The sequence below is a fragment of the Scatophagus argus genome, chromosome 20 (genome assembly GCF_020382885.2).
Source record: "Scatophagus argus isolate fScaArg1 chromosome 20, fScaArg1.pri, whole genome shotgun sequence".
NCBI classification, from domain to species: Eukaryota; Metazoa; Chordata; class Actinopteri; family Scatophagidae; genus Scatophagus; species Scatophagus argus.
This window is the reverse complement of record NC_058512.1, coordinates 15,961,362-15,983,472: the sequence shown is the minus strand read 5'-3', so window position 1 is coordinate 15,983,472 and position 22,111 is coordinate 15,961,362. Positions and strand designations below refer to the sequence as shown.

Sequence of the window (22,111 nt, the reverse complement as noted above, 5' to 3'; positions counted from 1 at the left end):
ATTCGTAATCCTCAGGAGGTCTTGTTAAAGCACAGGATTAGTCCACAGCCACTCATGTGCAGGACATGACGAATGGCACTTTACCTGTTCACATGGGATAGAAATTAAGCGCTCACCCATAACTTGCATCAGATCATGTTTTTGGAAAAAAAAAAAACAGTGGGTGAGAGGTACAACAACTTTTGGCACTGCAGGGCACCAAAAACAGAACAGGATTTGCAGCAGCCTTTTGCAGCTTTGAACAGCAATAGCACTGTGAGTGGTTTTCTGCATTTCAGTAATGCCGTCAGTGGTCTGTTCACAACATGTTAAGGTTTTTCCTAAGGACTGTTTGGTTTGATTGCTGCAACTGGATCCCATATGCTATGGAACATACATTAAATGCCCAAAAGTATGTGGACACACAAATATCACCCTTTACTGGTTCTTGAACATTCCAAAACTGTGGGCATTCATTCTCCTTTGGAACAGCTTCCACTTTTCTGGAAAAGTGGAAGCCAAAACCAAAACCTGGTTGCAGAGATTTGTTCACATTCAGACAAAAGAGCGTTAGTGAAGTCTAATCCTGATGTAGGCTGTTGGTGAAGTTGGTATTCCAGTTTCTCCTAATGGTGTTGTTAGGGCGCTATGGTCAGGCTTTGGTCTAAAGCTGAGCAATAGAAAAATAAATACATTTGAGAGATATTGGGATTGTAATATGTGTCACAACTTGCATTTTATTTTTGGTGAAAAAATAAAGATGACGATGTGGGAACACATGAGTAGCTCACCAATGCATTCAATGCACCATGGCAAACCCTAACCAATTCCCTGTCTGTCTTCAACTATTGCTGTCTAAATAAAATGGTAATACCAAAAACAAGCAAACAGAAACGTGGGTTATTTTTCGCTCCTACAGTCGTTGTGACACAATCTACCTTTATCAAAAAAAAAAAAACCAAAAAAACTGCAGCTTCTGCAATGTGGATACTGCACTTAGCCATATTGCAGTTTTGTTCATATTTATTTTAATTGCTCTACTCTGGGCAGACTAACCTTTTATTTAGGACCCTGGCTTTATTTACAGACAGTGTCATGCTGAAACAGGAAAGGTTCTTCCCCAAACTGCTGCAACAAAGTTGGAAGCACACATTTTCGAACGTATGATTTCATGGTGCAGTTTTGAAATTTCCCTTCATTATGACCTGTTTTGACACTGGTATTATGACTGTCTAAACAATGTGAGGCTGCTACTAACATTAATTAGATAGATGTAAGGTGAAGTTCTCTCTCTCTGTCTGTAATGCAAATCCCTTTGAATCACGATGTGGAAATCACGCACCATAGCAAAGTTACGCACTTATTGATATAATTCATGCTTGGAAGGGGAAGTTAATTAACTTCCTGTGGGTGAAACTAGGACTGGTTTCTTGTATTAGTCTTAGTCGTATTAGTCTCTCGTATACAGTCTAGTATTATAACACTTTATCTGTGCTTGTTTGGGCTGATGTCAAACATCTGCATGATGTTTATTTATCAAAAGAATTTCATTTGTAATTTGTGTCACTACAGATGAGGTGAACATTCTACAGGAGCTCCCTCTTCAGCTGTTGAACAGCAGTAATGCCTCCATGACTGTGGGTGACAGCAGATGTCCGGTCCTGCAGGTGGGACAGTACTCCACCGTGGCTCTTCCTCTTCAGCAGCTCCTCACTGACGGGTAAGGTTCCATCTGCATCCCTACATGCCGCTTCCTTATTAACGTTGCTTTACCACTGTACGAAAAGGTAAAATCTGATGGTTCACTTTACTTTTGGTCACTGGTTATCTTTTAAAAAGGTGTCTTCCAGTCAGTCAGCCCTGTGTTTTCAGAAGCAGTTATATGGCTAAATTGCGTGTGTGTTTGTGTTTAGGTTTGCAGATGAGTTCACCTTGTTGGTGCAGCTGCGGAGTCCTCAGAGAGATGAACGCAGTGTCTTCACCATGCTGAGCCCCAACAGCCAAGTTATGCTGCAGCTGAGGATCAGTGCTCGTGCCGTCATCTTCATAGGAACACAACAACGGCACTATGAGTGAGCTCAGCTCTTTATTTATTTTTTTTACCAAATTAATTGTCAAATTAATCATTTTTAATTTTAAGACGTTAATCTAATTAAAACGTTATCTAAGTGTAGAGTGCTTGAGGTCGCTAGGCACATCCCTTTTACTTTATGCGATAGCAATTGTCCAATTTTTTTCCATTAGAAGGTGTTTACAGCATCTGTTCCAGATTGATTAGCGCTCATGCCCATTCCTGTTTCTCAGCTAGAGTGTATGCAAATGTGTCCGTAAGACAAAGTAAAGTTCTGTGGAGGATATTTGTTTGTAGTCTTTGTGTGTATTTAATGGTAAACTGAGTCTGGCTGTCTCTTTGGTGAGATGATTTATTAGGCGTCTCTTGGCAGGTTTGGCCCCTTCAGGAACCACAGAGCTCAAAGCAATTCATCACTGCGAGACAGCAGACGGAACTGAGCCAAAAGATAGACAAACATAGATACTGTAGTTATTTTCTACTGCTGGCACATTGATGATTGTATATTTCACCTAATTTCTGCTTGAAGCCATGCAGCTGTATGTTTGTCGTGTTTGGTGGTGACTTCCACTTCCACTGGCAGACACTAGTGGATCTTTTAGACATTAAAGCCTGATTGTTATTGTTATTGATATTTTATATGTTAAAGGGAAAACTTGCACATCAAAGTGTGTTTATAGATGTTGGGAAGTACTACTGTGTATGTGAAAAAGGTTGCTGTAGAGGAAGCTTTTTGTTTGTTATGAAGCAAGCACTGATAAACAGTCTCCTCAGCACCAAAGTGCAGACAAAGTAGAGACTAACTTGTGAAGAAAGTGGAATACTGAGCAGCTAAAGAGTCTGATTTTTTTTATCAGGGGACTTAAAGATTTAATAATGTTTTATTCTACTTCTCTTTTAGATTCATTTCTGCCCTCACACACAATATCGCCTGGAGCTGTCAGGACACTTAATAGGCCAACTGCGTACACTAAAAATCATTAAGTTCAAATAGTTTAAACCTCATTATTCACTGAAGGAAGAGAAACAAAAAAGATTTCAACTCTTACCTCTTAACTCTTACATTCAATTCAAGACACAGAACCAAAATCAATGTAATTGCATGATGACCCACGCGTCTCTCTGTCAGGTTCCCAGTCAGCGGTCTGTCTGATGGAAGGTGGCATCATGTGGCCGTGAGCGTCTCTGCCAAGCGGCTGGCGCTGTATGTGGACTGCTCTCTGCTGGAGAACGTGGACTGGGTGTACCATGGCATGGGGATCAGCTCTGAAGGGCTGCTCATGGTCGGGGGGATCGTCGAGGGCTTCGAGACTCCATTTGAAGTAAGTTGCTCCGGAACTTTGCTTTGTCTTTTTCTGTTATTTAAACCACTAATCATAAAAACAGAAATAAGGACACACAAAAACAACAGCACCCATTAGACCATCACACATAATCATCAACCCGAAGCTTTATTCTACTGACAGTCAGTCTTTCAGCTGACTCAACAGCAATCTTCAGGGAGTCTGAATGGCTGAATGAATGATGTACTATATTGCATGTCTGTGCAATAACACATATGTGCAGATGGTTAGGCAATAGCCAGATCATATTAAAAACAGCTGTTATCACTGAGTAATAATAGACAACATGTGCAGAGTCCAGTTCATTTGAATTCAGTCCAAAAAGATATGCACGACTTCTCACCCTTGTGGAACAAACACACACACACACACACAGTAAAGAACACACAGGTAGATATTCCAGCCTCGTGGCCTTATCCCACCCTATTCCCTTTTCATCACAGACACACAGACATGTCGCCCGTAATGCTTAGAAACCAGCTGTTTGTTTTTAGAAACTTTGCATAAAAATCCCTGCAACCTGCTCTAACCACAACCTCGATTACCTCCGAAACCCCACTGTTAAATAAAATTACAGAGGAAACGCTGATGAGTGTTTGGACAGAGGATGAGTTCAGTATCCTCAAAAACCCTCCCGACTTGGAGACATCTCACAGACCTGGATGTCTTTGGACTGTGGGAGGAAACCCACAAGGAGAACTTTTAAACTCCCAGGTACAAACCATGTAAACTGCTTCATGCTGACGATTTGTCTGTTTGGTTTCTGTATGATATGCTAATCTTTTGGTAGATTCTTGAAACTTTCCCTGAGTTGTGTAAGGTAAAGAGAAGATAAAAGAAAAAAAAAATCCCATCAGTGTTACATTATTGTTGCGCGCTGCCATAGTTTAAAAAGCTAAATTCTTCCGTTTGAGGCTGACTTTGAAGGCCCGCGAAGCAGCTGGCAGCGAGCGCCCACGTAGCCTGGTGATCATAGCGCGCAGTGTGGCTGTATCACAGCACAGCATCTGGATTTGTTCTTCGCAGCAGATAAAATGGACTCCATTACCTTGTGTCTTTTTACTGAGCTCCAAGGATGGAGCACTTCCACACTTGTTTTCACTGGTGAGAACAGTCAGATTCTTTTAGCTGAAGTTATGTGTTGTTGCTCACACTGAATAAGTAAAAATAAGTAAATGTGCTCTGGGTTTTTTTCAGTGTACCAATTTTTTTTATTGCATGTAGTTTTGATTGCTTCTTATTGTGAAAATTAGTGTTTTGAAGGTCTAAGAATTATTTTCCATGTGCTTCAGTGCAGGTCCTCCTTGTCATGTAGCATGCTTTCACTTTGTCCCACCAGCTCTTTATCCCATCACTTTTGCATTTACTGTCTAACACCATTATCATCTCTAATGAACCTTTTTTGATGATCCAGTTTATTAATGTTAATATTAATGTTTTGATCCACATCAAACTCTTTATTAGGAATGAAACATAAGCTTAAATGCTGTGAGTTCTCTTTATTTAATCTATCGTTCCGACTGGTCAGCGTCTGTCCAGACATTTTTTTTCCAGCAGGAATCACAAGACTGTGGATATGATGATGATGTGTTGTGTGATATCTCTATTTTTAGGATATTATGGGACTTTTCAGTATACAGCAGCACATGACTACAGTATCTCAAATAAAGTTCTTTGAAACATGTGCATCTCCGTCTTTCCACTTGTCTTTATTTCTGTACTGTTTCTGTGTCTGCAGGGTCACCTCCGACAACTGACCTTCCTGATGGGCGACCCAGACGCCGCCCAGCAGCACTGCAGCCACCACCCGCCCCGCTGCGGTGAGGCTGCCTCCAAGCCTCCCCGCTCTCCACGCGTCAACAACGTCCTGGAGGTGAGGGAAGATGAATGGAAAAACAAAAAAAAAATAATATGGTCATATAATCTGCGTCAATATACACGCATGCAATCGGGAAGATTCATTTTCTCTGTACTGTTCCTTTGACTTATGTAAACAGCACGGCTCTGACATGTCACTGAGGTGTTTAAGGTGAAGCCACATGTCTTTTGAAGCCCAGACACCCAGACTCCTGCAGTTAATACTTTAACAGCAGTACCTGTAATATACCACAAAGCATGATAAAAGATCATCAGAGGATTTAAAACAAAAACTTCACTGACTCCTGTGGTTTTGATCCTGTCTGGTGATTTTAATGACTGTGTGAGTGTTTGCTTGTTCATCAGTTTAGCCCTGAACTGTGCTTGTTTGTGGTTTTTAAATTTAGAAATCATCCCCTCTGTTTCCACACAGAATACCCTGCTGTCCTCGAATGACCTGGAGGACCTGCTGGGGAATCCCGAGGATGAGTCATTTTTAAGCCTTGGCAGAACTGTGAGTAGGATCTAAACTGCACTGCATTGCAGTTCCCTGTTCATTTAGGTGTGGAAAACAGGCCCCACCCACTGAGAAAACATACATATTTGTGTGGTTTCACAGCTGCGTCCCAGAGTTGTAGCTATGGATAAACAGGCAGTCATATATACCAGCCGCTGGTCTGCTTTTCAGTCTTTTTTTCAGTCTGTGTCTGTAAAACCACCAGTCCAGCGTCTGTCATTAATTAGCACTGCGGTGCAGAGCCTCCAGCCAGCCGTCCCACCTCTTGTCCTCGGCTGACTGGTCCACTTTGTATGTGCCTTTGTCTGCCTGAGTGTGTGTGTCTGTGCCTGACCTTTCTGTGTACAGGTTCAGCGTTCTGTGTCTGCTCACTGGTGCTTTTTGTGGCCTGAATAAAGTTCATCTGGGTGCTGAAGCTGAATTTCTTAAAAAACACACAAACTGCTCACTGAAACAATTAAAAAAAACAATTAGAATTTATTGGTGCTGTTAAAAGAATGAGTAAAAAGTCTAACATAAAAAAACACACACAAAAAAAAAACGGCTATCCAAAAGCCAGTGCTGGATTTTAACTTTTGCAATACAACCGCTGTGTAATTTTTTGGTTCAGTTATTTAGAGGGTGTGTGATCAGCTCTATTTTCTCCCTGTTCTTTTTTCTCATCATGTTCCATAACTAGAATCAAAGTTTCTGACTGCACTCTCTTTTTTTCTAGTTTCTTTATTTGTTAACTTTTAGGGCATTTCGGACCAAAATGCGTGATAAAAAATTTGAAAGATCAGGTATTATTTTGGACACTGGACACACCCTTTAAGATTGATCCCTTATGTTAAATACTCCACCTCAAAATGCAGTTTTTTAAGGAAATATATCGCATTAAAGAACTAATGATCACATTTAATTCAACATACCAAATCTGTGTTGATGATGATGAATATGATGATCAGTACATCTGAATCCACAATTAGCTCAAGTGTACATTTATGAAATTGCTGTGTTATTGCTGCACATGCTGCAGTTTCATCTCTCTGACCAAACACAATACAGTTCCTCTAATACATGTGGATGTTTACATCAGCATTTAAAGAATAAAGAGTGTTTCAGCAATCTGCACATGTTTGAAATGGAAACAAAGCAAAGACCATACACTTGGCAGCGTAGGAAAGGCAAAGCTGGTTTGAGTTTCTATTCAAAGTGCCAGAAAAACTCAGGGAGGATCTGGTTCTCTTCACAGTGTACGGTAGTGTTCAGGCAGGAGGAGCGAGGAGTTAACTCCAGCAGACCCATACCATGCGTGCTAGCTCCATCAGGCCCAGGGGTTTCTCCATCAGGATGGCATTGGGATGCCTTTGTGATGATGCAGATGACAATGACGTCTCCTGCTGTTTTGTGTTGTAGAGAATGCTTGCAGGAACAGTCAGCACCAGAATTTCCTCAGCAGGCAGCATCTCTTTCTCATTATTATCTGCCTCTCTCCGTTCAGCTGTTTCTGTTTTTCTGTTTTTTATTGTGTCTGAATGTCTCTCTCGCTGCATGTCCCTGTGTCTTTATCTGTGTCGGCTCAACAGATGAGCTCGGCGCTCCGTCTGTCTTCTTATAGGCTCCCTGGCAGTGTCATAAAATCATTCGATCAATCAACCCAGTTGCTTGTGTGCTACAACATATGTACGAAAATATATCGAAATCTGAATAAACTTTCATCTATGCCCAAAAAAATGGAAAATGTATCTACAAAGACTGGCTTGCCTGTAAAACAACACAACTGAGAAGTGTCCACACATTGATGCCTGTCTCTTTGTAACTGCTGTCTGTGATTCTGAAAAGTCCTTGAAAAGGACTCTTACTTGTAGTTTAAGACAGTGTGGGAAACCTGATTGCAGCTTACATTTCATATAGGAAACCATGACTAAGGGGGGTATGTTTGGACCTTGTTCTCTTGTTTCTCATTATATCCTCACAGAACAGACCTGTAGTGGTGGTACACTCGTCCTGTCTCTGGCTCTCCTCAGAATCTGCACATTAAAAAAAAAAAGAATAAAACAAGGATCTATTTCTATTTTGCTAGGGTCTGCTGCCGTCATCTTTGAAGCGTGACAGACGAAAGACTGTGAGGTCACATTGTTAAGGTTTCCTGACTTCGGTGCATGTCTTTTCTGGGCCGAGCGCCTCCCTTGACAGGTTCTCTTTAGTGGCACTCAAACAGTTAATCTGCAGCTCCTCCAGTGTGCATTAAGATGTTAAACACTCCTGGAGGTCAGGGACCTTAGCTGAACATGTAATTACAAAGCCAAATCCATGAACTCTGAAAATATGGTAATGCCTTTGAACTCTCATCATCAGCATATATATTGTATTTGTTAGTTACAATTTCTTTGAAACTGTAGCACTTTGCATTTTGGAGATATTTATTTTATGTTGTTGTTGCTGTTGTAACTAAAATATTGTGTTTGGAGCTACTTTTCATTCCACCTGATACATTCAAATTAAGTCCATTGCTCCATCCTCACTCTGGTTTAGCCACTATCAGCTCATGAAAAAATGATTTCTTTAGCTAGTTAATGTGTGATTTGTTTATTTATCTTTTTCACCAATAGCCTTCTACTTTATCTTCCATTTGGTGCTGGGAAAGTGCTGGGAAAGTGCTGGGAAAGTCATATACAGTGGGTTTATCAGAGGGTTTTTTCTGCAAACCAACTGCCTGCTGCTGAAAACAACGCTGCTCTCATCAGTCTGTGTGAGTGTTTAGAAAAGCATTAAAGCCAGCAGTTGTCTTTTAGGACTGCTTGTTTTCCCCTCTCTTCTTTGCTTTCACTGTCTGGTCACACTTGGCCAGAAGCAGCAGAAGACCAGAGGTCAGGGGCCAGGGGCCATGGGTCAGAGTCATCCAGCTGGGTTCTAGAGTAAGTCAGATGGACAGCTTAGCCCACATTTGCCTTTTGTCCAAAACATTAGTGAGACATGAACTTCTTCTGCAAGACGTTGTAGGGGCCGATCTTGCGATCTTAAGTACTGTTCACCTAATTCAGCTCTTGCATTTCTCTTAATGTTGCTCTGTTGGGGAATAAGGTTGTTCAACACAGACACATTTGCCAGGTTTCTTAGCAACAAAGAGAGATGGAAGGCTGTAGATGACAGACTCAAGAGGTCACTAAATATCTACTGTAGGCAGCCAAGAATCTAAAGCCCAGCAGAAGATGTTCAGCCCATATTGGGTCATCGCTTTTTAGTTTTTGACTGCGCCCAGTGTTCTGCCAGCATGCAAAATATAAATCCTGTTCAAGCTGGCTCCAAGATCTGGTGAATCTGGTGAAAGGATAGTTACAGCTCAGTGCTCTCCTACAGCTGTGTCTGCACAGCTCTGTGATTAGTGGATGTCATGCTTTATGATCATATCAGAGACAGAGAAAAGTAAATCATATAAGCAGTGTTGATGATATTGTGATATAATATAATGTTCCCTTAATTATAGTACTGAAAGATAGAGAGATACTGTGTGGTACTGTTGGAGAAATGCAGCCATGCTTCCACTTTGCTCCCGCCTTCATATTTTTTCAGTTCAGTTTTCTGTGTGTGCATCACAGACAATGAGGTGAAGAATAACAGGACGTTTTTAAATGCATGTTATTTTAGAGGAGGGTTTTTTGAAGTCTGACACTCTGTCACTGGATCACTTTGATACTGAATAAAACATGATTATTGTTAGGCAGGTCTGCAGTTTATCCTGCTATTAATTCTAAGCAAATAGATGGATTTCTATTGTCCTTTACCCTCTTCAACTCTCCCTAACAGCTTGAAAACATCTGTTTTAAAGAAACAGTTCAAAGACATAAATATGCTGTCACAGGTGCACATAAATTATACAGATAATATGTAGTTTACAGGAATAAAATCTATATTTAGAGAAAAAAAGATTAGAGCCACGGGTCATATTGTAGCCCTCATAATATTTTTAAGCTCTGTTATGACTTAGGTGAGCTACTTTTAAAAGGTCAACACAAACCATTAACTGTCTCACGAAACACTTTGAGGTGCTATTCATACATATGCTATTCTTTTGGCATTGCAGGAGGATTATACACTGCAATACAACCATGTCAGATCAAAATCAAAGCAGGACAGCAGGATACAGAGATCTTGTTTCCTAAGATAGTAAAATAGAGAAAAGACTAATAATAAAACTACGCCCACAAGCCATCAGCTCAGACCACATTTTTGTGAGATTACTCTGAGTTACTAAACCACACACATTTTAAACAAAATATTCACTAAAATAAAACACAAGTGAATGTGCTTTCGTTTTTCTCTAGAAAAGTTCAAGAGCATCTGAATGGAACACCTTTGTGTTGGAATCAACAGGATGTTTCTGCACACTGTCAAGCTTTTCTTTTATGTGCGTCATCATAGATTGAGCAGTAACTGCTCGACGGGGCTGATAATGGTTTCCAATGTAAAATAAAGTAATTACAGACAGTTCAGGAGGCCCTCAAATCATGCAGCGCAGGAGGAAGTGGGTTGTTGAAAGAGGCGATGCTCAGATAAAAGAGAAGGAGGAGGGAAAAGAAGAAGTTGGAAACAAAGTTCTTGCACTAGTTGTTCCTTCCTTTTGGTCACTAGGAGACGCAATGCAATTTTTCCCAAAGTGAGAAGCCATAGCATGCTCAAGCTAATAATTTTCCTCTCTAAAACTATAATTTAGTGTGGCATATCTATATTATGAAGATAAATCAGCTGTGGTTGCTAAGTGATGGAATGTTGTTACAAGACTGCTGCATCAGCAACCTGTGATCGCCCTCCTCTATGTTTCTTCCCAGTGCCAACCTTCTGCATGAGGTCCAGCTCTTTAAAATGCAACAAAGATTATGTTTTCTGTGAAGACAGCAGTGATTCCTGGAAGCCATTATGTGGCTGAGAGGAGGAAGATGTGCCGGGAAGTTGTTTAGAATTAAAAAGAGGTCATTGATTACCCCACACATCTGCCCTGCAGTTTTAAAGTGCTTACAGAGGATCCGTTCACCCTGAATCAACCTCCCTCTGCTATCATTTATTTATATTGCTGTTTGTGCACCACCTCTCCTTTTGCTCCAAATAGACATGAAGTAATGCTTCCGGTAACAGTGAGCAGCCGCGCTCTTCTTGACTTTCATTCCAAGGAGGTCGCCTCTCTGCATCAACCCAGTTGAGTAAATCAAGACAACATTAGACAATCCCCAGTGAATATTTCCCCTTAAATGTTCTCTCAGCTGTGGTTGAATCTGCTCCCTCATATTTCCCCTCCAGAGATTTTCCAGAGTTTTTATTTCTTGTACGTCTAGCTGTGTGCAGGCTCCCTCCGACCAGAATCCATGTGCGAAAGCAACAGGGATCCCCTCACATCATCCCTGTTTTCCATCGTTCTGCTTCCTTCAGCCAGAAGGAGCACTCATTCGCTCTCGCAAATTTGTAGTTGCTAATGATGTTGCAGTTAGTGTGTTGTGCCAGTAGTTGCGGTCAGATTTTCACCATCATCCTCAACTGTGTTCATTTTGGTGAGAGCTGGTAAACAGTTTGGACACTGAGGATGTGTTACAACATGTGATGCATGTTCTAAGTGTTTGCAGGTGGAAGTGATATAATATATTTAGTATTTAAATGATTTTGGCTCATTTAAATTGTCCCAGATTAGTTAACTAGTTGTTTCTTTCTGTTTCCCTGTGCGTTTTCTCTTTTCTTCCACTTTTTCAGCGTTCACAGAGGACACCCTCAGGGCTAATGGTCTGTGCTACAGTCTGCTACAAATGGCAGATTGGATGTATTGTTTATTTGAGATGAATGGCCGGTCCTAGTGGAAGGGTGTGTACCCAGTAGGTGTGTGGGTGTGTCAGCTGGGAGCTGGATCAGCCTCCTGTACAGAGGTCTGCCCATGGGTATGTGAACAGAGTTGTGCAGACAGACCTGCAGTGTCTCTTGCAGTCATGCTCTACCATGTTGGATGGTACTTGCTGTTGGGATGCCTGCTCATGGATTTAGTTGGATTGCATGTGCAAGGTCAAAGGCAACAGAGAGGAAAGGTACTGCATGGTGTATTTCCATTTTCTTTTGCTCTGCACTGATGTAAAGTAGGATGCATAATCCTCTGCACACTGTGGCCATGCTTTTTTCTGCTTTACTGGAATGAGGATTTTTTCCCTCTTTCAGAATGGATATTTGTGTGATTAACACACATGCAATTTGTTGCTCTTTGAGGTTTGCCTTTGATGTTCTACGTTCAAGGTTGCACCTGCAGTAGTTTTTTTAGCATTGAAACAACACAGAAAATAGATATCCTATAAATAGATATAGATAGATATGATAGCCAGGTATCTCAAAATTATTATTCTCAGTCCTTTATATATTATTTTGGTGGCAGTTGTGTTGACAGCCTTTCAAATATGTGTTCTATCCTTTAAAAATGTTTATAATAATGAATAAATGAAACTTAATTGGTTGCGAACACTCTACTACTTCTTATGCTAATAAACCCATTTTACAACCAACTGGATTAAATTCAAAAAGGAGTCGTCACATCGCTGCATAAAAATGTTGCTCTGAATACATTTTTGGACATGTGTGGTTTTCACAGGACACTAATTAAGATATTTGTCTGTCTACACGCATGTTGAATGTGGCTAATGGAAGCTCATTTGTGACCTGCTAATGACTACCTGACTAGCAATTAGCGCCATAGCAACCTCTTGGTTCTTACAGAGAGGTATGGTACATTCCAGCTGCCGCTGACTAGCCCTTGAGAACTTAACATAAAAGGTTTTTTTAAATAGCAGATTTGACTAATTTGACCAGTAATTTCAGGACATAACAAAAACATCTACTTATTTGATGAAGTTGTATGGACTGAATCATCGTTGATAAAGTATGGGTTTCTTTTATACTCAGTCATCACAGCAAAGTTGTTCTGCATTATCCATAAATTCTGATTATCAAGACATCACTCTATTGTTTTGATATTCAAAAACATACTGTGGAACAATACAGCTTTCTGACTCTTTGGTTTCTGTGGCTATCTAATGTGAACATGAAGCTCGCAGTGGGACTTGCCTCAAGTGAGAGCGTGGTTGCAGCGCCATTTCATTTAAAAATTTCAAGGTCTTTTGTCCCTCCAACAGGCTTTATGATCTTATATCCAAGGACCACCACTGGCGATTTGGTGGACACTTTGATCGCTAACATGGGTGGTCTTGCTCGGAATAAAATCCCTAACGATGATGGTGTTAATACTGCACTCAACCTGCTGAGCTACTTAACCACAGCGAGTCACACACTGACCCATGTGCACATGACATTTCTGATGAGCATACAAAGAAATTTAAATGTACATGCAGCTGTTAACCTGCATTTTATAGTGACATATCAAGACATTGAGACTGTGTCTTGTATACATTACCTCAGACTGTGCACGTGTTGTTGGGGTTCAAAGGCAGAAACACACACACACACAGCTCATCACTGTGTCAGGGTTGCTGGTTTACTTTTGTTTGTTTCAAGTTCTTGGGTAACGTTCAGTTTTTATTCGCAACATTTTATGTACTGATCAAAGAAAATGATTTATTTGCTTCACATTTTTATTATACAATGCCAGGTGCCGTGTTCCCGTCCTTATTCTAAAAACATCAGACAACTGTCATCATGCATTCTTCCAGGCCAACTTGCCTAGTGCTGCTTGCAAGACCCAGCCAGTCTGCATACCTGTGTCTTGGTTAGATTTACGGACTTTGCCATCTGATTAGCCCTTTGTAGAGCCAAGTGTTCATTGTGTGAGTGCATGTGTGTGTTGATGATAGAGCTCTAGCCTGCAGCGCTAGTGTCAGGCTGTGAGGCCTCCATAGATTTCTCATTGCTCATAACAGAGGATCTGTCAGCTACACATGGAGACAGACTCCTGACTTGTGATGATGGAAGGACACGGCAGTTTGTTATAACCATTAATTGAGCCCAGGTGTGCTGCGTCAACATGTGCCCTAATTCTGATTTACTGTGTTTTCCCATAAATATATATGCTTAGAGTTGCAGAAAGGTTTAGTCATAATCTTCATGTTCTCTCAGCATTGATAGATATTGCATGTAAATATTTTCTTATGGAGACACGATGTGCTTGTATTGTATGGTGCTTCATTTGATTATCAGATTCATCCAAACATTGTGAAACCTGACTCACGTTCTGTTTCATGTCAAAGGTGTCAGATGAGGTTGAGGTCAGGGCTCTGTCTAGGCCAGTCAAGTTCTTTTGCACCAGACTGGGAAAACTATTATTTTGGTTACACGACTTTGTGCATGGGAAAATTGTCAAATGTAAATGCTGTTGTCACAAAGTTAGAAACACGCTTTCTAAGATATTATTGTATGATGTACAAAATAACCAGGGTGTCGTTATTTTGGCCATATACTTTACATACTTTTAGAAGAGGACAGTTTTATATCATATATGACATTATAAATTGAGTTTCAGGGGCTCTAAGGATTTGAATACTGATAACGCACATATGCATTAGCATGGAAGCTTTCAATTCAAATCAGCCAAAAATCAGGAGTTATAATAGAAGTATTAGGAAAGCATTCTGGTAACCTCTAAAATTGTTCTGTCTTTTCGTTAGCCTACAGCCATACACACTTACACACTGACACAGTCTGAACCATTTGATCCCCCTCACTGTCATTTTTTCACCTAAAGATTGGGGTGTGCCAAAACCTTAGACATTCACATTGTGTCTCTGCTCAACAGTGTGTTGTAAGGATACAAAAACATGAACAAACACATTAAACAGACCCAGTGTGCTTGCTTGCTCCAGCCTGCTGTTAGAAAGATTGCGAGTGCAAACATTGTCTTGGCACGTGATCCAAGGTTTAGAGAGTTATTTATTGAGATTATTAGAGGTTTGTTTGACAGGATAACTACTCAGATGCATGCTGTGTAGACCATCTTTTAAGTTGCTACATTTTAAACTGGATGACCTTTAACTGTGCAATTTGACACCTCTGTCCCAAAGATATTGACTTTTGACATTGGTTTTAATGCCAGCCTACATTTCCATACGGGATGGTGAAAATTCTTTCAAACCTCTGATTTTCAGTAATTCAGTAGTACCATGTAATCACATGCTAAGACCATGATGAGGATACTGACTGTTGACATACAGACTGTAGGGTAGACCAGTATTTTTCAGTGACTAGCCACTCTAGCAGGTCTTTGAAATGGATTTACACACTGCCATAGCTAAGGTGTACCTCCCTCAGAAATATAACTACACTAGACAGTAATGCAACTCAGTAGTGTCTTTCCTTAGATGTTTCCTATCTGTTTAATGCCCTCATATTTAAAAATCTTTGTTTCAAATATTTGACAGAAAGCCTCTATTTTAAACTGGAAGTCTCAAGCTTAAACTAAGTTAACCTTACTGACATCATCACTAAGTTGCCATAAGACTGTGACTCTGTATGAAAAGTGGTCTGTCCACTAGTTGCAGCGTTCATGGTTCAATCCCTGGCTTCTCCTGTTCACTTGCACAGACACTGAACCACAAATCCTGCCAATGGGCAAGCCAGTGCCTTTCATGACCGCTCTACTACAATCGGTGTGTTTATGTCAGTGGTTGAATGAGAAGTGAATTGTAAAACATTTTGTCTGCTAAGGTATGAAAGCTCTATAGAACTGCAACCCATTGCGAAAAGACATTATACAGCTAGTTTCATAAGATGGTGAGCGCTGGAAGTTCTTGTTACATTACGACTATCAAGTATAACAGTTGCTGCTGAGAGGACTACTGTAGGGAGATCTGTCTGACACACTACATCCCATTCAAGAGTCCATATCTGCGGTTTCGGTTGTTTATTGTTTACGCACAAACTTTATGTACGAGATGGTCTGCATAAATGTTATGGGAGAACTGGATAAAAGTATAGCAGTCAACAGAAAATAACACAACCCTACTTACACTTTATGCAGCAAACAACACTGATAACAAGCATGTGCAAATTATGTCAATTAAACCATTATACAGCCCCACTCCAGAAAGTCACACACCCCCCACAAATACCATTGGTGACTGAGAGACAGGCGTGCAACCAAAATACCTTGCTCCTACGTACTGGGATACATCAGGGAGTGTGTATTTTTTGGTGAAGAGCGTTTGACAGCTGTCGGCTCCTGGCTGACTGGCCAACGTGTCATAGTACTCCAGCTAAGTAGGCCTTGGGCTGGCGTTCATGGGGATATCTCACAGACTGGTGGGGTAGATAAGCTGAGGGGACGGCATTGACCACAGGAGATCTAGTGTCAGCTTATCGACCAAGGCTGGCTGCCTGACTGTGGCCTGGGATAAGAGACAGAGAAAGGGCCTTTGTTTTCAGTTGGGGCACCATGTTTGGCCTTGTGTCTGTCTCAGCCCTTCACTGGCCCTTGTAATACTTAGTCAACCTTCCACCAAGAGCTGGGTTTCACCGAAGATAGGAAGTGCATACAGTATTAGGACTGAATATTCTGATATTTCATATCTGATGAAGTAAAGTCAAGTTCAACTGTTCAATTCTGGGTAATATTTAGGCAGTGGCGGGCCATGCATTTGGTACCTGGGCCTTCAGTGGGGACATACCTGACTTAGTTCACCTCTTAATACAACCATTATCACGTCGCAATTATAAAAAAACATCAATAGTATCCAAAAACGCAATGACAAGGCGTGGCATTAGAGAGAGAAGAATTTCACGTGTTAAGGATAATTACCATTATTAATACAACAAGAAACACAGTTAAGACAATTCCTCTATACTACAACCGCAACTCTGCCATGTACATCATCTGGAGCAGTTCAGAACTGCTAGTCGCACTTGGCTGTGACTTTTGCTCTGACCGACCAATCAGAGGACGGAAGAATGCTGACGCTTCACAGAGCCAGTGTGCTGAAATCTGATTGGACAAAAATCGAACATCCACATACTTGTACTGGAAGTGGTGAAGCCGAGAGACATGCTATAAAATGAGAATAAACTGTTGGGAATAAATTAATACAATTTCATGGAACAAATATTAGAATTTAGGTTGTAAATGTAGGTCAGTGCTTCTGATAGTGTTTAGGCCAGCAGAGAAGGCCTTGCTGGCCCTGACGGCCGGCCACTGTGTTTAGGAATATCATTCTTCCTGTTGATGTAATCAAAGCATGCTCAATTTAATTTTGTCTTAACAAACTCATATAACCAAATAGGAACTCTGTAATAATAATCACATCTGTAATAATTGTACTTATTCATAAATTGTATATGATACCATTTCATACATCTGGTTTGATACCCACCTCTGCCTCCAGCTCTTGTTCAAATTTGGAGTGAACTGCATGAAACATGGCTTACATCCTTCTGTCCAGAGCACAGGTTGTAGTTGGTGTAATGAGTGTTGTTTGGAACATATCGGGACCCTAAATATAAGTGACACACATGGATTGTTGTGGCTGACCAAATTTATACCTTGCAAAATAATGTTTATTTTGCAGGATTCGTTCAGATGAGGTGTTTCTACTTTTCTAGGTGTTAGAGGAACTTGTGTGTCATGAATGACAATGCTAACGTGCTGATGTTTACAGGTATGTTTGTTATGTTAACCATATTAGTTCAGTATGTTAGCATCCCAGAATTTGCTAATTAACAGTAAACACAAGATGTATCTGAGCCAGTGATGTCATGGTTGCTGAGACATTTCTCTCAAAACCACAAATGTTAATTGCGTGGTAGCACTAGAGGAAAAGTCCCAATTAGGCTTCTTCCTCTGGGCACCATGGATATGTGCACCACATTGGATGGCAATGCATCTCATGCTTGTTGAGATATTTCAGTTTTAAAGTGGTGGAATACAATGTATAAATAATAGGGCCTCTCAAGACCTGACACAAAGTAGTTTGTAAGAGGTAAAAGTGCAGAAGTGTACCAGCTTGGCATGAATTTGAAGTAGTTTTGCATATTATTTCTGCATGCAGCAAGTTGGTAATGTTAATGTGCTAATAGTTACTGACTTATGACTATGAAGACACTACACAGTGACCGTATCTCACCTGCATAAGTTCTTATGTTCTAAAAGATACAGCTCTGCTCTACTCTGGGGGGAAAGAAAAAACACTAAGCATGCACACTCCTGTTTCCCTTTCCTCTTCTTGTCCTCCTGCTCTCCATATGTCTCTCAGCTACACTTTAGTGCTCTCCATTTCAGCCCATTAGGGTCATCAAACAAAATTTACAGCCCTTTGGTCCCATTCTCTGGAAGGCCTCTCTTACTGCGCCACTGTTCCCTGAGGCCCAACATTCTGATATGTCTTGCCGCGTGTGTGTGTGTCCGTGTGTCTGTGTGTGTAACACAATATGACAAGTAAAGAAAAAATGCCCCGGTCATGGTGTTTGCATGTTGTCTTTGGAATGTTTTTTTCTGTTACCTCTGGATACGGCATAACTTTTAAACTGCTATGTTTGTTTTGGTAGAATTTATTTGGTGGATGAGTCAATAATTTCACATTTTGGCAGCTGATGTTCATAATGAAATGATTTACAATGAGAACAATAATTTGTCAGCCAGATTTATTCCTATGACAGACTCTTACCTCATCTATAGACAACTTTCCCTTCTAAAGTTGGTGGTATTAGTGTTGCCACAAATACTACCAAACAACTACCAACAACATGGGTCAAAAGCATAAGTTTATTCATCTATTTAGTCTCTAATGGAGACATGAAAGCAGATAGAAGTGGTGCCAGGCTATAAGACTCAGTAAATTGCCCTTCTGCCTTAATTTTTCTGGAAGAGGTGCTCACTGGAAGCCAGAATTCTATAGTGAATACAAGATTTATAGGGAACCAGTATAAACGCTGATGGTGACATTATCCTATTGCATTAAATTTTACAATCAAAATTTAGTTCATTATGACACATTATAGTAAAAATGTCGTCTGGCTGTTTGGCAGTTTAAATGCAAACATATTTACTGTGGTTTGGCTCCAACAGCACCTCAGGGAGAACCACGGAAATTTTAATTAGAGGCAGCACATTCAAGTGTTTTGGAAAGAAATCAGATAAAAATCTTTAGTGATGTGCAGCTTTTGATGGCAGATGGGTCAGTGGTAACTGTCTTTAAAAAAGGGAGAAACTGACTGACTTGAGGGCAGACAAAATCATGCCAGATGTCTACAATGAGGTGATGATGGTTTTAAAGAAGTGAAGAAGATCTGCAGAACTGGTTGTTTCTATGGTTCTTTTCATTGTTTGACATTAGAAGATGATGTTAGTGTATGGACGGAATACTAATGGTGATTATTTCTGTATTTTAAATAGTCATTTAGTGTACACAGATTTTTTTTTTTATTTTACCATGAGAAACTCAGATTATTTATGCTTCACAAATCTGGAGGTACAAGGTCTGTACTCTCAGACTAGACTTATTCATTTGACATTGTTTTGTTTGAGTGTAGTGATTATCAGGAAGTTAGAGATTGGAATAAGTTGACATTTATGTGAGTAATTTTTATTGCATCTCTGACAAATTCTCCCACATAAAAAGACATCCGTAGTCCATCCATCTATAGAAACATGACACGATCCCTAAATAAAAAACACTGAAATAAATTACTAAAGTATCAGAATGACTATTCTTAAATGACCCCCAACTCTTATTCTGTTTCTCAACAGAATATGTTTCTGCGACGAGGGAGTACCCGAGGGGATGGGACGGTTCCTTCAGGATCCAAACGGTCCAAAGGTTCGATAGGTCGTGGAGATGTCTTTGTGGTGGATGAGGACACTGATTTGTTGGATCCAATCTTCCAAAATGGCGGACAAGTCAACCCTCAGTGGAAGCCTTCCAGAAATGGATTTAAGGGAAACCAGAAGGGGAAGCCTGAACTGTCATCAAAGCTATTAGAGGAGAACATTACCACAGACAAAAAGACTGACCCCAGTGGAAGGACTTCATCACTGTTCCCTGGTAAACCATCCAATGGCATCATTGACCTGGACCTCGGAAGCACCACCAAGAAGCCCGTAGTGGGATTTCCTGTACTTCCAAAGAGCACTTCAGATCCCAGAACATCGTCAGACTCCAGCCAATTAAGTGAGGAGACAGAGGAAATGTCCGGATCTATCTCACCTACACCTCACGTCATAATTTCTGGTCCATCTACAAAGCCAGAAGATGAGGAGGGGACACTGATCACCACTGATCATAGAGCTGGGGACAATGGTAAACTACCAGGGAAGGAGCGCCCTGGGATTGTAACCATTGTATACAGAGACAGAGATGTGGTCCTGGGCTCAGATGGCAAAAGGTACCGGCTCCAGAGAGGGCCACCAGGTCGAATGGGTCCCCCAGGGCAGGAAGTGAGTGTTATTATCGTCTTCTTGTTGCTTTGATGCTATCTCACATTTCCAAGTGTGATCAGTGCATTTTCTTTTTTTACCAAATGACAGTAAAGTAAGTCCTTAGGTTGTTCTTCCTGATGCAACCTGGTCAGTTAGAAATTATTGCTTTCATAGGTTATATTATTTAAATATTGATTATAACAGCTAATGCTTGTTTCCCACTGTTTTGAGAGTTCATCTGATGTAAATGAGATAAAAAAAGTTACGACAAGCCTTGTGAATGAAATAAGTGTGACGTCTGTTAATGCTTTACAGCTTACAAGAGCTGTTCTCTATCAGCTGCCATCTGAATCTGATCAAGGACTTACTGCTCAAACATATGGTGATCCACATGTCTTTGATGGTGCGATTTGAGCATAAAGAAAGTGTACGGTTGAGGAGACTCAACAGTTTGTCAGAGCATTACTCAATGTGACAATCTTGACCTGTGGCTACCAGGACATCTGATTGGTGCCAAGGAGTAACATCATTTCATACTATCCAATCGGAAGGTTTACCTAGCGTAAGAGGTGGGTTATCACAGGGACTGCAGAGCAGACAGAACCAGAACCAGACTCCACATCTGCTCTAGTCTGAGCCGGTCTCTGGAGTCACGCTGCCATAAAATCCACAGGATCACTAAAGCACGATTACTGTGATTGAAGACAGCTGTAGGGAACATGTAGGAAGATGTCCTGTTGACTTGGAGTACTGTCCTCCCCTCTTCTCATGTACTGCAGTTCAGGTCATACTTGCTTTGCTTTTTGCATTTTCTTTAGCCTGTAGCATTAGCCTCAACAAGTACGGTGTTAAAGGTAACATTTTAGTAAAATGTATATCAAAAATCAAAAATTGTACTTTGGCATCACTATAAAAACACTGTTCTGATTTGCTAGTGGGGACAAATAAAATGGTATAACAAAGTGCTTCAAGCAATCAATTTAGCTGCTGTTCTAGATCAGTGTGGAAGGTGTACTAAGATCAGTTGCATCACTACTTGTCCTTCATGAAACTGACCTGTATGAAAAGGTATGCAACTTTCTTGGCTGGAATTTGCATAGATGCAGTCATACTCCTCAAGGTGTTGCTACAAAATAATGTACTAAGCAAATGAAGTGCTATTGTTTTCTTTGCCTCTGCCTTATCTGTGTAATTCATATGCCAGGACACCTAGTTTTGTTGTATCGCTGATTTATTTCAGTGATGCCATACTTCCATTATGTAGGAATATTTGCTATATTTCCACATAAAAGATCCCACAGTAGTTTCTCACTTAAATATGGGGTGAGCAATTTTTGAGAAGGATTGAAGGTTGCCGTGTCTCATTAACAATCTCTCACTATCTCGGTCCAGAATAAAATTTCACAGTGCTGCATTGGCATTCATTGTGTTGGGAGCAAGACTGCTTTTCTAGCAGATAAATAGGCAAACTGGGAGGTTTTACAATGATCCAGTGCTTTGCTTGTTTCTCAGCTCACAGATTTCTAAAGTTGTAGTCAAGTCTTCAGTTTTAAATATCTGAGATGAATGTTTGTAGAAATAGTGAAAAGACTCACCAGTTTTATAGTTTGAGCAACGGTTTACTTGTGTTTTTTAACTTGTTGATAAAATCTGTTTGTATCCCAAAGGCTGCATTTTCCTCTATGTGCTATTGTCTATTGAGTTTCTTTATTGAGGATTGTTACTATTGTTCACAGGGCTGTCCTGGTGAGCCTGGCCCATCTGGGTTTAAAGGTGATCAGGTAAGCAAAGCTTATTAATGGCATAATAACTTGAGATGCTGTGTGAAGTTGGTCCACTTGGCGCTTCAGGATTTAAACACAGGATTTATGTCTCCACACCTCTGAAACAGCATCAGAGGCATTTCTCATTTTAAAGCACAATTTCACCTGAGCATTCAGAATACCTCCTGCTCTAAACTTCTGACCTTTCCTTCATGAAATCCA

The 22,111-nt window shown here is 40.5% G+C and overlaps 1 protein-coding gene across 1 annotated transcript in view; it reads left to right on the top strand.

Moving 5' to 3' along the window:
• Positions 1 to 22,111, top strand: part of si:ch211-196i2.1 (collagen alpha-1(I) chain) — an 85,309-nt gene that overhangs the window by 23,743 nt on the left and 39,455 nt on the right. Inside the window, exons 2-8 of the mRNA XM_046374762.1 lie at positions 1,552 to 1,699; positions 1,893 to 2,051; positions 3,180 to 3,372; positions 5,132 to 5,266; positions 5,684 to 5,764; positions 19,458 to 20,144; positions 21,863 to 21,907. Coding sequence (XP_046230718.1) covers positions 1,552 to 1,699; positions 1,893 to 2,051; positions 3,180 to 3,372; positions 5,132 to 5,266; positions 5,684 to 5,764; positions 19,458 to 20,144; positions 21,863 to 21,907 — 1,448 coding nt within the window. The remainder of the gene's footprint in view (positions 1 to 1,551; positions 1,700 to 1,892; positions 2,052 to 3,179; positions 3,373 to 5,131; positions 5,267 to 5,683; positions 5,765 to 19,457; positions 20,145 to 21,862; positions 21,908 to 22,111) is intronic.